At 38.4% G+C, this 14,315-nt stretch overlaps 1 protein-coding gene across 2 annotated transcripts; it reads left to right on the top strand.

Moving 5' to 3' along the window:
• Nucleotides 1-928: 928 nt before the first annotated feature.
• LOC139962430 (scavenger receptor cysteine-rich domain superfamily protein-like) lies at nucleotides 929-12,963 on the top strand. 2 transcript variants are annotated; one of them, XM_071962366.1, is made up of 6 exons: nucleotides 929-1,111; nucleotides 3,444-3,770; nucleotides 5,072-5,404; nucleotides 6,171-6,509; nucleotides 7,421-7,735; nucleotides 8,686-12,963. In XM_071962366.1, the coding sequence occupies exons 1-6, from the start codon at nucleotides 937-939 to the stop codon at nucleotides 9,042-9,044; spliced, it is 1,848 nt and encodes a 615-aa protein (XP_071818467.1). In that variant the 5' UTR covers nucleotides 929-936; the 3' UTR covers nucleotides 9,045-12,963. The 2 variants fall into 2 exon arrangements, with proteins under 2 accessions (XP_071818467.1, XP_071818466.1); XM_071962365.1 differs by having other exon boundaries at nucleotides 930-1,111; nucleotides 7,418-7,735.
• The last annotated feature ends 1,352 nt before the right edge of the window (nucleotides 12,964-14,315 follow it).

Below are 14,315 nucleotides of genomic sequence, written 5' to 3'. Positions count from 1 at the left end.
GGTATACAATTGACTAGTTAGAAAAAAAATTGATCGTGCAAAAAGCGTGGTAGCCCAGATGAACTGCGCTTACGGTGGTGTTTCACGGAAATATTCGGGCATCATGATGCTAAATAAAGAAAATCATGGAATTGTCGGGCAAAAATTTGAAAAAGATTCGGGCAAGCTACTGCATATTTATATATAAGAGGAGAAAAAAAAATTCTCCTCTTAGGCTGCCCGAATTTTTCAGGATTTTTGCCCGAATTTCTTGTCCTCTGGAAATTTGGGGGGCAGTCTGCCCCCCCCCCCCCTGCCCCCCGCCTCGTACGCCTATGACCTCAGGCAACGCATGATCACGGCATATTCTCTAGTTTTGAAGCATTATTAAAAATATCAACAAAGTTCTCACTAGCAGCCGACAAAGTTTGTGTACGAAGTCAATTATTACTACAATTTAGATGTGTTAGAAAGTGGCGGCCAGTGAGCGCTGAAATCTCTCGATCAATCAGAAATCATAAAGCATCTTGAGCTATTTTTGTCATTACCATGACTACGGAAGCGTAGAAAGAACATTTAAATTGACGTTTTGATGACATGCACAATTAACTCGTCAATATTGACAAGAAGTTGAAAACTGACTATTCCAAGGTATCGTAAGTCGGTACCTCGACAAAATCGATTTGTAGTCGTCTTGTCGGTTTCCTAAGTCGGTAACTCGACAAAAATCATATTTCTTTGCCCTGTTGTCGAGTACTTATTAGTCTGTAACACTAAAATTTTGTCGAGTCAATGGTATCGTAACACGGTATATCGACATCTCGTATGTCGTGTTAAAGCTTCCGTAAGTTTTCCTGTTTTCGGCGAATTGTACTTTGTAAATGCTTCTTCAAACCATAAAATTGTACCTAGGCTAGACATGTTCAATTTCCTGGAAAGCGGGACATTGCGCAATGAATGCGGCACGTCCTTAACACGGTAGTCCATAGTAGGCTGATGCAAACCGAACGCCATTTAATTAATAAGATCTTGATACATATAATGCTTTGGAAAAGCTCAGGAAACATTACCTTTACACACATTGAAATATTTGTGTCATTTTCAATTTGTTGTATCTTACATGTCACTTCAGGTAAGTTTGGTAATAACATAACATCGCTCATGTTAGTCCAAGTCGCCTAATGTTAGGAATAGGCTAGGCTATGCTTCACATTCACAAGTGACATACTGTAAACCTAGGCCTACGCAGGTAAAAGTTGGTTGAAGGTTCCAACGCGTTCAAGTAGATCGCTTTACTGGTACGAATACCAGTATATTCGGAAGTAATGTACATACCATTTCAATGATCTTGGGGTATCTGGATTGGAATGTTGTACTCATTTTCATGATATTTCCTGAGGTTTCTATTTAAATCTGGAGGGTACCGTTATTCTTCGGTGCTTTCTGCACAGCAAATTTGTCAGCGGAAAACAAACAACCTTTTGTCAGCAGAATATACCATTTTTTTTTTTTGTGGAGGAGGGTGTTACTAAAACGAATGACAATTGCATTACACATAACAAATGACAATATGTTGTACACACTAAAAAATTGCGTTGACTAAAACAAATGACAGTGAACGACAGCACAGATATTTGCTTCAACCGGATATCACAGTTCAGACTTTGTGGGTATATTAAAGCCGCGCAAACCGAGTGGACGCGAGGTGCGTGGCTTACAGATCTAGTAAAGTACGGACAAGATACAAACACACCTTATAGTAAGCGAAATTGTAAGTCTGAATCTAAAAAGTAAATTCAACGTCATTTTTCCGATATTAATTGTTAATAACTAACAATACTATAATCTTGAAACGGCTAAAAATTTCAGGAAGAGTCCTAACAACTACTTCAGTTATCTTTCTATATAAATCTACAGAGGTAAATGTCAAAAGCACAGCACTCAAGCGCATTCTCACACAAAAACTTTCCCTGTGTTTCTATCCGTAAATTACACAAAAACCCTGCAACCACGTAACATGCGATTTTCCTCAATTCATATTTGCGCAGAAAACCAATAACCGCATTTACTCCACTCCGTTAATCATTCTATCTCCACTCACCACCATCCTTCGTTGTCATTCGCTGTCATTCGCGAATGATAATTAACCCTGTACAAAGTCAATTGTCATTCGCTGTCATTCATTTTAGTTTGTCCCGTGGAGGAGCAGAATGGCTTACTTGAACTGATTAGGCACATTGAATTGATTTAGGAGGAGAAGATAGAATTTGACTGTAGCAGGATAGAATTTATCTCCGAGACTATATTATTTTTACGATAGCTTAGTTAGGTTTGGAAGAGGAATGATGATTTAGTGCAAGTGGCAGTAGTGATTAATTTTAGTTGAACAGCATAACCTTATTTGGTTGTAGTTTTCGATATGGCGTGAAGGTGAAAATGGTGAGCAGTTGAACAATTTACGATTCAAATTTTAACCCTTTAGGGAGTATCTTTTGTGATATTTTCTAATTAACCTGTTGTATTCTTTTGATAATTTTTTTTTTAATGTCGACCGCCACCACCTTGTACTTCTTTACGTAAGTTTCAGTAATTATAAACCCATGCTTCCAGTAAATTGTAAATATGAAATTTCAAGCGTATTACTGTACGTAATCAATGGCGGCTTACTGTGTATTGTGGTGAGGTCGTGAAGCCAACTTTCAAAGCGAGCGTATTCAGTCCAACAGGAAGGGGTTAACTTAAAAATTGAATATTATATAGCTTTGAGGTTACTGAATAATAAAAATTGTCTTTGATGCCTGCCTTTGTTATTAATTTAACGGATGCCAGGTAAATAGTGTGCTACATCTACAAGACACCTGGGGAAAACTAATTTACAAGTTACCTGGCAGTTCACCAATTAAATACTCTACTCCCTGGATGAATAGAGATAATGGAGATTAAGTGCCTTGTCCAAGAACTCTCCATTTGATGCTTCAATACAATACATATCAACTTTATTTCATTTCAACAATGACATACATGTATGTTTTGTACTAAAGTGAACTTTGAGCCACCAGGTGTGATATTGTAGATCAGATGACAAATTTTTTTTATGATTTATTAAAATTGTGCATCTCAATAAATACATCTGATGATATAGCAATTGAGATGAATTGTTAATTTGACATCCTTTGTGATACAGTAAGATTAGGAACTCTTTCCAGTCCAAGGTAATTTGCAATAATGTAAAGAGACAATATACTTACTTCAAGTTCACGTAAATGGTACAATCTGTGACAATTCCAAGTATCAATATTCTCAGAAATGCAAATTATATCTAGACTTGATTAGAATATGATCCTCATTCGTCAGTCAAAACGTATAATTTTTCCCGATTAGACTACTTTTAATTGTCAAGGACTTCCAGGATGAATGTGTACACATTTTATTTCCTTGACTTTTGTTTTTTGTTTTCTCTGCAGGAAACATAGAAGGCAGAATTCGACTAGTTGGTCATGGTGCAGGAGCATATGAGGGCACTGTGGAGATCTACCACATGGGGCAGTGGGGTACTATTTGTGATGACAACTGGGGTATGGAGGAAGGCCATGTTGTCTGCAGGCAGCTGGGATATACTAAAGCACTTCGAGTCTTTGGAGGGGCACGATCTGGTCAGGGCAGTGGTCCGATCTTCTTGGATAATGTAATGTGCAGTGGATTTGAGGAAAAACTCACATATTGCAGCCATTCAGGTTGGGGAATAAGTAACTGCAAGCACACTGAAGATGCAGGTGTAACCTGTCAACAAGGTAAACGTCATTTTACTTTCACTAATCTGTCTCTCTCTAACGTATCTTTCCCTCTATTCTCTATCCTTCCCTCTGTTATCAATATATCTTTATCTACATATATTATGTTTCTAAATTAGCTGCCCGATAAGAGCAGAAATACCATCAGGCAGTGTAATGTGGCTAGTGTAGCCAGAGGGCCAGACATTCCCAAAATTCAATCACCTGTGCTCTATCGAGTATGTCCAGCATTTCTCATAAATGCAGAAGAGGAGTATTTATTGGCTGTAACTAAGAAATCAATGTCAGATATATTAAGAGTATAAGCTGCATAATTTCCCAACTGTAAGCAAGATGACATAAACAACTGTGTATGTACACAAGGTAGGGATAAAATATGGGAGAGCCAAATTCAGTATTGATTGAATTTTGAAGATCTAAGTGAAACCTGTCCAGTCTTTGACACAGGGTTCTAAGTTTGTTGTAACCACACTCCTGAACTATATATGACCTCTGCGTTTACAAGTGAAGAGTATTTTCAATTTTAAGCATTTTTATTGCAAAAAACAATGTGACAGGCATCCGTATTTCCTTCGAACAATGGAGGTAAGATTCAGATCACGTATAAAATGGTACTACATTTAGAATTCCTGAGAGACTGGTAACATCTGAATGGCTGAGGGATTAAGATGTAACATAACTGGGCCACATAAGTAATGGCCTTCCTACGACGTAGGCTAAGCACAAACAATGGTATGTCAATCAGGCGCGTAGCCAAGGGGGGGCGAAGGGGGCAGCCGCCTCCCCCCTTGAGCATATTTTTTGCAAAATTTTTAAAGGTTTTTATGATATCGCTAGTATTTTCAAAAGAGAAAATGCTAAGATGCAACTTAAAAGGCATGGGAAGTGCCATTTCCGGCGATCTGGGAGGCATTTACAGCCAAAATTTTCTTGTACGCTTCGCGCCAACCATGGTGGCGCTACGCTTAGATAGTTTGCAATGCCAAATCTACAGTTTCGCCCCTCCCTTGGCAATTTCCTGGCTACGCGCCTGATGTCAATTATGATGGTCACACTTGTACTTTTTCAGTAGATTGCTGAGAGAGGATTACCTTGTTATGGTCATTTCAGAATTGAAGAACAAGGTCACTTTGAAGTTAAGTGAAGTGATTACCAGTGATTTTCCTTAGTCGGGTCATTTACTCATTTCAAGTTGCAACACTGCTGTTATTTGATTTCAGTATATGTGGATCAGTCTTGATTAACACTAAACTTTGCAAAGAGTTAAGCCATTGTAATAATTTCTTTGGACCTTCTCCCAGGATATACTACCAAAGTAGAAAATAGGAATGGAGACCTAATCAACCTCAGGCTTGTGAATGGCGACTCTGGTTTTGAAGGCCGGCTAGAGGTATACACCGATGCCTATGGATGGGGGTCGATTTGTCCGGACAGATGGACTGACGCAACTGCTGTAACTTTGTGCAGACAGCTTGGCTTTTCTAATGTAGAAGCACCCTTGGCTTTCTATGGTGATGGACCATACTCTGTACTACATATCAGTTGTTATGGTGATGAAAGGGAATGGCAAGATTGTCCCCACCATTTCAACCCTGATGTTCACTGTAGGAATCAAGTCGGTGTGAAGTGCGCAGGTTGGTTTTGTATTGTGATATTTGTATTGTGGTTTTAATTTGTATTGTGGTATTTGTATTGTGTTTATTTATGTATTGTGTTGTGTATGTATTGTATTGTGGTATTTTCAGACCAAGTATCCATAGCTGGTGTGGAAAATCATTTTGCTCTTGATGTAGGCGACCAAGGCCATTTTGTGTGTAAGCCTTTTGGTTTGGTATTGTCATATGAAGGGTTGTAGCTGCCAAGGGCTGGGATGTGGACTGTTGTCTGCTACCTAATGTATCACCAAAACTCCCATTGGAACCCACCGTCCAACACTCTTTCGTTGAGAAAGTGGTCAAGTAAACTATAATATAATATAATAAAATATAATAATGATTAACTTAAGCATCCAAGGAACAAATGTTTCATATCAATTCAATAAAGTGAACCACTAAACGTAATTTCATGCATGCCTGATACTGGTAAGCAAGACACTATAGCATGCCGTGCACACTTTTGGTGTGTGTGTTACGGTGTGCTCCGAAGTGTCTGTTATGTGGGTTTTTCAAAATAAATTGCAAAGCGTTATTCTTGTTCTTTTGCTACATACCATCCAACACAAAAACACTGTTTTTATCAGTACCAAATATTTATATTTGCCCGACCAGAGTTAAAACAATTACCACAGTTTTTGCATTGAGTTAGACAAGTCGGTGTGGATAAATTCAATGACCAGTTGCAAAACGCGGCAAACATCATTTTATCTGGCCTAATGTATAACAATATATTGTCATGTTGCAGATTTTGCAAATGAAGGCACCATTCGCTTGGTTGGAGGCCAGTCACCAGTGTCGTCCACAAAGGGCCGTGTGGAGATCTTTCATGACGGTCAGTGGGGAGCTGTCCGTACAAGTGTATGGGACCATAAAGCTGCACAGGTCTCCTGCAAGCAACTGGGATATGAGGGCGGAGTGGTACTCGGTCCGAGTGGTGTCCTGACAGCGGAGCAGGAATGCTTCTTTGCCAACATCAGTTGTGAAGGATTGGAATCCATGTTAACTGATTGTGCTCAAAGTGGATGGAAGCTAGACTGCAGCAGTGCGCATTCAGTAGATGCAGTAGTTCAGTGCTACCCTCCAGGTAAGAATTACTATCGTTGTGCTTCATAGCAACAATAGCCTACAAAATGAATGTGGGCAACAAGTCACTTGTAACCTGTTAAATTAGTGGTACAACAGATCTCTGTGAAATATGTCAAGAATATCTACTGCTTTTTCAGAGAGAAAAAATGAAACAAGCCTTTGCATAGATATAAATTTTGTAAATGAATCTCAACAGTTAGAAACTAACCTATAAGAATCTTACCGGAAACCCAGTTCATCTGGTCACGGTGAAGGAGTATCGGAATTCTCTCTTCGCTGAGCATCAGAGAATAACAAGGAAGACACATAATTTATGCATTCCTGCTCCCGGGTACCTTAATGTACCCATCGCAATAGTTGAGAGTGTATTTTCATCATTTGAACAGTTTCTCAAGTACTGAAGGAGGAGAAGATACCTACTTCATGATCACTGCAGTGCAGCCTTGGTGAAGGCAGTTGTTACAATGTCGGTTACAAAAACAATGAAAACTCATTTTGACCTTCCTCGGTACTTGAGAAAGCAGTCAACTTTTGAGGTACCCTGGGTGGTGCCAGGTCTGGGCGCAGGTTCCTCCAGCTGAAGTGAAGCACACTTCCCCCCCCCATCCCTTCATCCCCCCTCTCCTCAGTCTCCTGGTTATTGAGGGTTGTGCCTTTCCTGCCTCCAGCTATAGATAACAATCCATTTATTGATGCCATACTCTATGCAATTCATTGTAAAGTCTTAAGTCATCTTTATGTATTTGAAATCCACATGTTTACCCACTCCTAGCAGAAGCTGCACTATACATGTAGCTCGGTTGGGTACATATCCCTACACACCAGAGGTATACTGCCATTTCTTGGGATGGTGACATTAAGTTTTCCTTGTTACACAAAAGACAATGTTTTCCTTTGGTTATACAGTAGCTCTTTATACACCTCGCTTGTACAATGGAACATCTCCAAATGAGGGGCGTTTAGAAGTGTGGGATGGAGAAGACTGGAGGCGACTTTGCCATGACGACATTGAGACGACTGAGGCAGAAATTGTATGCAAGGAGTTAGGATTTATTAGCCTGAGAAGTCTGGATACTGATAACGGAAAATTTGGAAACGGTTTGACGAGCGCCTTGCACCATGGTTTTATGTGTGACCAGGAGGAAGAGAAAATAGGCCAGTGTTCAAGGCGTCCATATTACAGCTATGCGTATAACTGTGCTGGAATTGCAATCACATGTGCTAGTGAGTAGTCGCAAATTATATTGAGTTCTCTGTTCAAAGTCTGATTATACATTGTGTTACACTATTTCTGTCACAGGGAATAACTCAGTGTTTATGTTTGTATATGTCGTAGACATGAGGTTAACAAGTTCTGTTCGTAATTTGCCCCACATCTTTGCAGTTTTGAAGAGGTTGGTCATTTTCTGTAGCATTTCTTACAGAGACACAATAGTAGCAACTGATAAATGGTTACTACAAACTAGCTTGTCATATACAATGTGTCTTGCTGCAGTAGGTGGTCTGTTGTTTTATATTGATGAGCACCTTATTCACTAAGTCCTGTGTTTTGTCTCTGGCACAGATAGCAATAACGTTTGAAATTCTTTGGTATGTATCTATGTATTTTAGATCCTCCTGCAAGCAGGAACTCGCGAAGAAGCCATTATATATCTTTTGTCTTTTCTGCAATTCTGATATGTGTCTATTCCTTTGGTATCGTTTAACTGGAATTGGAAACTTGAAACATCCGATTAATTTTGTTTTGAACCAATAATATTTTTTCTAAGTACTGATTACAGACTGTGTCATGTTACCATTGATTAGTATGTATGTCAGTAATTATCCGCAGTCACTTTACTATGAGCCTTGACAAAACTGAAATTGATGTAAACTTTACATGTAAAGTTTACATGTAAAGTTTACATGTAAAGTTTACAATGTAAAATTGAGCAAGACTTGCGAGAAAGTGTAACGACTTGAATTTACTATGCTTAAATGAACATCATGGTTCGTTTGTTGGGAATTTAAGGAATTAATCTGTTGGTAAGGTGACCAAACCCTGAACAAATGTGTTGCTACACATCAAGTACACTTTTAATAGCTGTTAAATTATTATATTCCACTCTCATTTCAATTCCCCTGAATCTCAAGCTTTGTTTCTCTCTCTCTCTCTCTCTCTCTCTGTACAACAGCCTCCAGACTGAGTTCAGGTGCATTAGTCGGTGTAGCTTTGGGATTGTTCGCATTGGCTGTAGGCATCCTTCTAATGCTGCTGTTCTGTCCGAAGAATAGGAGAGAAAATACATTTATGGAACCTCCCCTGCCACCTGCAGAGCTCCCCTTGAGAGGTTCAAGGAACGGTTATCCACTCAACAGAGGAGAGGATGAAGAAGCAGTTCCATTTACAGAAGAAGAAAGCAGTCACCTCAGAGAAACAAATGATTTGTTTCCTCCGACTTACATAGCTCTCTTCCCTCAGAGACAAGATTCGTCGCAGACATCTCCTCCACCGAGTTACGAAGATGTCACCGCTCTGGATGGTTCGGAATAATATATATATGGGATCTCCCACTTCCCAATGTGTCTCCCACTACCCAATGTGTCTCCCACTACCCAATGTGTCTCCCACTTCCCAATGTGTCTCCCACTTCCCAATGTGTCTCCCACTTCCCAATGTGTCTCCCACTTCCCAATGTCTCCCACTTCCCAATGTGTCTCCCACTTCCCAATGTGTCTCCCACTTCCCAATGTGTCTCCCACTTCCCAATGTGTCTCCCACTTCCCAATGTGTCTCCCACTTCCCAATGTGTCTCCCACTTCCCAATGTGTCTCCCACTTCCCAATGTGTCTCCCACTTCCCAATGTGTCTCCCACTTCCCAATGTGTCTCCCACTTCCCAATGTGTCTCCCACTTCCCAATGTGTCTCCCACTTCTCAATGTGTCTCCCACTTCTCAATGTGTCTCCCACTTCTCAATGTGTCTCCCACTTCTCAATGTGTCTCCCACTTCTCAATGTGTCTCCCACTTCTCAATGTGCCCAAAGAGACAGAGAAGATATGCTTCAAGCGACAGACGAGGTACAGCTGACTTATGAAATAGATTTTACTCAGAAGCAGGCAGAGGGGTAGAACTTAGTTTATAACACCTGTACAGTATCATATAGCACTTGCAAATGCCAACAAATATTAAACTATGTTAGCTAATACTTCTAGACAGAAAGTTACATGCTTTTTGATGGATTTTTTTAATATTTAGTGCTTTTGTTAAAGATAAAGAGATTATAAAATATATTTAGTATTGCTTTAACTATGGCCTTATAAATGGTTGACAGGGTTTAATACACCTTCAGGAAGCCTACTGAAGAGTTTTATACAACATTGAAGGTATTGTGCTACGTAATCCAATAAGAAAATTTTGTGCTACATAAGTAAAATAGGATTGGCTTTATTTCATAATTTTTACCTTGTAAATAACTTCTGTAGGCTTGAATATGATTTTGACATTTATATATTTACTAAAAATGCTACAAACTTCCATGTCATTGAAATTTGGGGGATAAAAAAGCTGTATCATACTGCTAAAAATGTTGGAAATTTTTTATTACACTGAAAAAGTGGAGGAATAAGAGAGACACTTGCAAAGAATGTTGCCTAAATGCCCTAAACTGTAACTTTTTTCTTTGTTATATAATATCAGTATCATAATTTTTAAATGAAGTTATCTGTAGGCGAAAGTTTTAAAGTATATTGTAAGTCTGCAGTACAAAATTCACTGAAATTTATGCCAGTGTGACAATGGATCTTTGTAGTTTTACCTGGAAATAAACCATAACATTGCCTTTTTTTACTTGCTAGGGTAGATTTGTATGGATTTTCTACATCATGTACAGACATGTTCACTTTGAAAACAACATTGTACACCCTGAATGTGCCTTTATGTTTTCTTAATGTAACCCATAGTGTTATTGCAGTAACATGCTTCAACTAATAACCATCTGTTTATATGAAACGCATGACATTTTATGCCTCACCTCTTGTGTTGACTACATCATCAATGCTCCTATTGGACATGTCAGCTCCGGTCACATTCGGCACCTTATACCCATTTGTGGCCTGGCACCTTATAACCATCCGTTGCCATGGCACCTTATAACCACCAGTTGCCATGGCACCTTATACCCATCAGTTGCCATGGCACCTTATACCCATCTGCTGCCATGGAAATGATTTATTCTAGCCAGTTTGCTTTTCTTCAATTCAACACCCCCCCCCCCCCTTTATATTTAACTTTGAATTTACATTATTGGTGTCACAGTTGTTGCATCAGTACTAAGCATCATTTTACCATGCTGTTGCCATGGAGATTGCCTTACAGTTGTACACTAAATTTATATAAATAATCATCAGGAATGGACTCAAATAAGCTAGAAAGAACAAAAGTAACCCCATGAGATCAAAGATAAGAACTTGACCATTGAAGTATTTCTCCTGAGCGGGATAATTGATGGCTTTATTTACTTATTCCTTCATATGTGGAAACATTTATGTGGAGTTAAAGCACCCCTAGAAATGCTCTTTTCAAAAACTTGTTAGAATTATGACTTTTAATTTCTCATTCACTCTACCATGACTTAACAAACAATTACATTTCACATTCCAACTAATGGTTGAATAGCAAAGTGTAAATATGTGACACAGGCCCAACAGATGGACCCGTCCATGCCACAGTTTGCCCATAACCCAGTACAATTGAACTGCATATCATTCTTGCCAAATGTCTCTTGTTTTATTTATTTTTTGTCTTTCATTTTTCCAATAAACATGAAGCTATCTTTGTATATTTTTTTTATGTGCACCCATATTTTGATTTTGGGAAAATGTCTTCCAAAGATCTTTAATTTTTTGACATGTTAGTTGTTGTTGGTTAACATGCATTTTTAACAGACTTATTATTCTGAAACATAAGAGTAAAATTTCACGGTAGTACTTTAAACTATTTGAGATGTGTGTAATGGTAGTACAGTAGTTTTAGATGCAACTTTCCTAAAAAAACGATAATTGATTGATGTGATATCCATGATGCAGCTAATTATTATCCTTCTAAGTTAAAAATTGAATCAGGAGAATTTGTGTCAAGTTCATCTGTGGAAAGTACAGTATGTGGCCTGTTAACTGTTGGATGAAAATTTATTATTTAGAATTGGTCAATATCTTATATGCAAATAGGTGCATTATGTAAAAAGATACAATCTTAGAAGCATTTTTGTTAAACTTCAATTATTTAATTGATATAGTCTCTAGCTAGGCTGAATATCTGTCCGTTAATATCATTCCAGGAAAATATATTGTATTTTATTTTTTATTCATATTTTTCTAAAATTGACAAAAGTGGCTTACATTTTCTTTTATACTGCATATGAACTTATCAGAATTTCTTATTTTTTCAAAATATTCATTAGAAATGAAGAAAACTAATCTTTGCTTAATGTAATACTGGAACAATAGTTTTAAACTGATGTTTCTATACTTATATATATATATATATGTATTTTGTGCATTGCCTTTTACAGTGAGAAACAGTGTCAGAACTAGGAATTGCTAATTAAATCAAGTTTAAAAAAGGTTTAGTTAAAATATTATAAATCTTTAACTTAAGGATTCGATCATTGGCAAGCTATTTCTGGAATTTGCCTCTACACTTTTGAAGGTACTAAGAGCACAAAAAACAGTAGTTTATCAGGAGACTGGTGCCTGTGAAGTGTCCTTATGTTGCATAACTTAAAGCAACCTTACAAAGAATTTACCAGGTACTTGAACAACTCCCTGCATTAACAAAAATATGTCAGGAATCCTGTCCTGGAAATCAGTGGCGTAGGAAGGTACTTTTGAGTGGGGGGGCTGAAGACTGATGGCCGGCCTGGGGGAGGGGTCTAAGGGGAGGGGGTATCCCCCTTTTTTTGTATTTCCAGGGGGGCCTCAGATGCAATTTGGTGCAATATAGCACACTTCAACCACCCACTCCATTTTGTATATAATTTTGCATTTTTACCTGGCCTTAGATACAATTTGGTGCTCCAAATGAGATTTTTTTCTCATTTGGAAATGAAAAAGGGGTTTTCTGACTTGCGGAGCGGGGGGGGCGGAATGATACTTCCGCCCCTCCACATTTTTCACTGGGGGGGCTGGCGCCCCCCCCAGCCCCCCGGTTCCTACGCCCTTGCTGGAAATGTTCATGTTTTGTCTTCCAAACACTACTGTAACAACCTTTTTTCCATCATTTTTTTTTCTTTTTTCTTTTTTTTTACCATTTCTGTTCTCATTTTGCATGATTGCAGAGCTTAAGATTATAAATTAAGAAATGCTTGAGTACTATGATTTTTTTTTACTTTGTGCAATAATTGACTGATGCTTTTATACTGTTGCCAAAACAAAGTTAGCTGATTAATAAAAAGTTTTTTGTTTTCAATTGAGCATCTGTTGTGTTTTTTTTTCTTTCTCTCACCATATGAATTTTGAAAGAGGAATGTTCTCAGAGTGTTCAACTTTATGTGTTCAACCCTGCCTATTCCCTGCCCCCCTCCTTGCCCCCCCCCCATAAAAAAACATTACATATTCTTGGCTATCACAGTAAACATTGATTGTATATTGATGATTCAGCCAAAAATACAGGTAGGTCCATCAAGTATTAGATGGAACTCCTTGTTGCTTTGGGTAGAAGGTCATGTCACTCCATATAAATGATTATAATTTACAAGTTGGTTTTCGATTAATTTATTCTCTCTCAAAGTAAGGTAAAGTAATGACAATAGTTAAGTTGCAAAATAAAGTTCAATTATATCAGCGTTCATATTGATTGTTAGGAAATGACTGCGAAACTCTTCTCTTCAAAACCGGATAATTAGGCCTAATACAGGGAACAAAAGAGAAGTGGAAGATTCATTTGAGAAACTTGTCTGAAACTAACACTTTCAATTGTGCCCAAACCGATTCGGAGCCCGTCTACCTCGTTCATCATACCCTGTAGGAAATTGGAAGGATACTGAAATTTTAGCAACTCGCTATTTTGACTTTAAATTTCGTCCCTGATTTAAAGTCATTACATGATGATAATCGCATACACATGAAAGTCCGTAGCTGAGATCACAGGACCGAAATCGGGATTGTGAAAGGAAGTGTTTCTTAAATGGATTTAACGGTGGCAGGCAATGTCACACTTATCGAGAAAACTGCTCTAATATGTTAGTTGAAACCCCAGTCTCAGTATCTAGACCCTTACTGGTTAGTTGACTTTTCAATATTGTTTGTGCCAAGGATATATATATATATATATATATACTTTTTATAACTGTTAATGAGGGCGTATTATTCCAGTGTTATGATTGTACAGAGTGCACCCCTGGTGCTTTGCCTCCGACAATTTAATATATATCTGTCATACTACTTGCCAAAGTCAAAGCTTTCCCAGGGAGCAGCCACAAAGTATTGCCTTACTAAAAAGCACTTTTCTGGTTCCATTTTGGGGGAGTAGGATATTCCCCCTCCGTGACCTTCCCCCTTCCGTGGCTACGCCACTGGGATGTGCAGCACCTATATCATGGATTTATGCCTTAGGGAGGAAAAAAGGTGTTTAAGCTACCGAAATCGAAAAGTGTACTGTTTCATCAATAGGTGCTGTTCTTTTTAAGAAAAGGGGCTCTTTAGAGGTTCCCTGTCACTGTGCCCCCCCCCCCCCACCACATTCACATTGTTTTCAGACTAGAAGGTTTTTCTATAGAATGTTGTAAACATTTTCATCTTTGTGTTAAAACGTTTTCATCTCCAT

Source organism: Apostichopus japonicus, chromosome 21 (assembly GCF_037975245.1).
Source record: "Apostichopus japonicus isolate 1M-3 chromosome 21, ASM3797524v1, whole genome shotgun sequence".
In the NCBI taxonomy this organism is placed as follows: domain Eukaryota; kingdom Metazoa; phylum Echinodermata; class Holothuroidea; order Aspidochirotida; family Stichopodidae; genus Apostichopus; species Apostichopus japonicus.
Note: the sequence above shows the minus strand (reverse complement) of the source record. Positions and strands in the feature narration are given on the sequence as shown.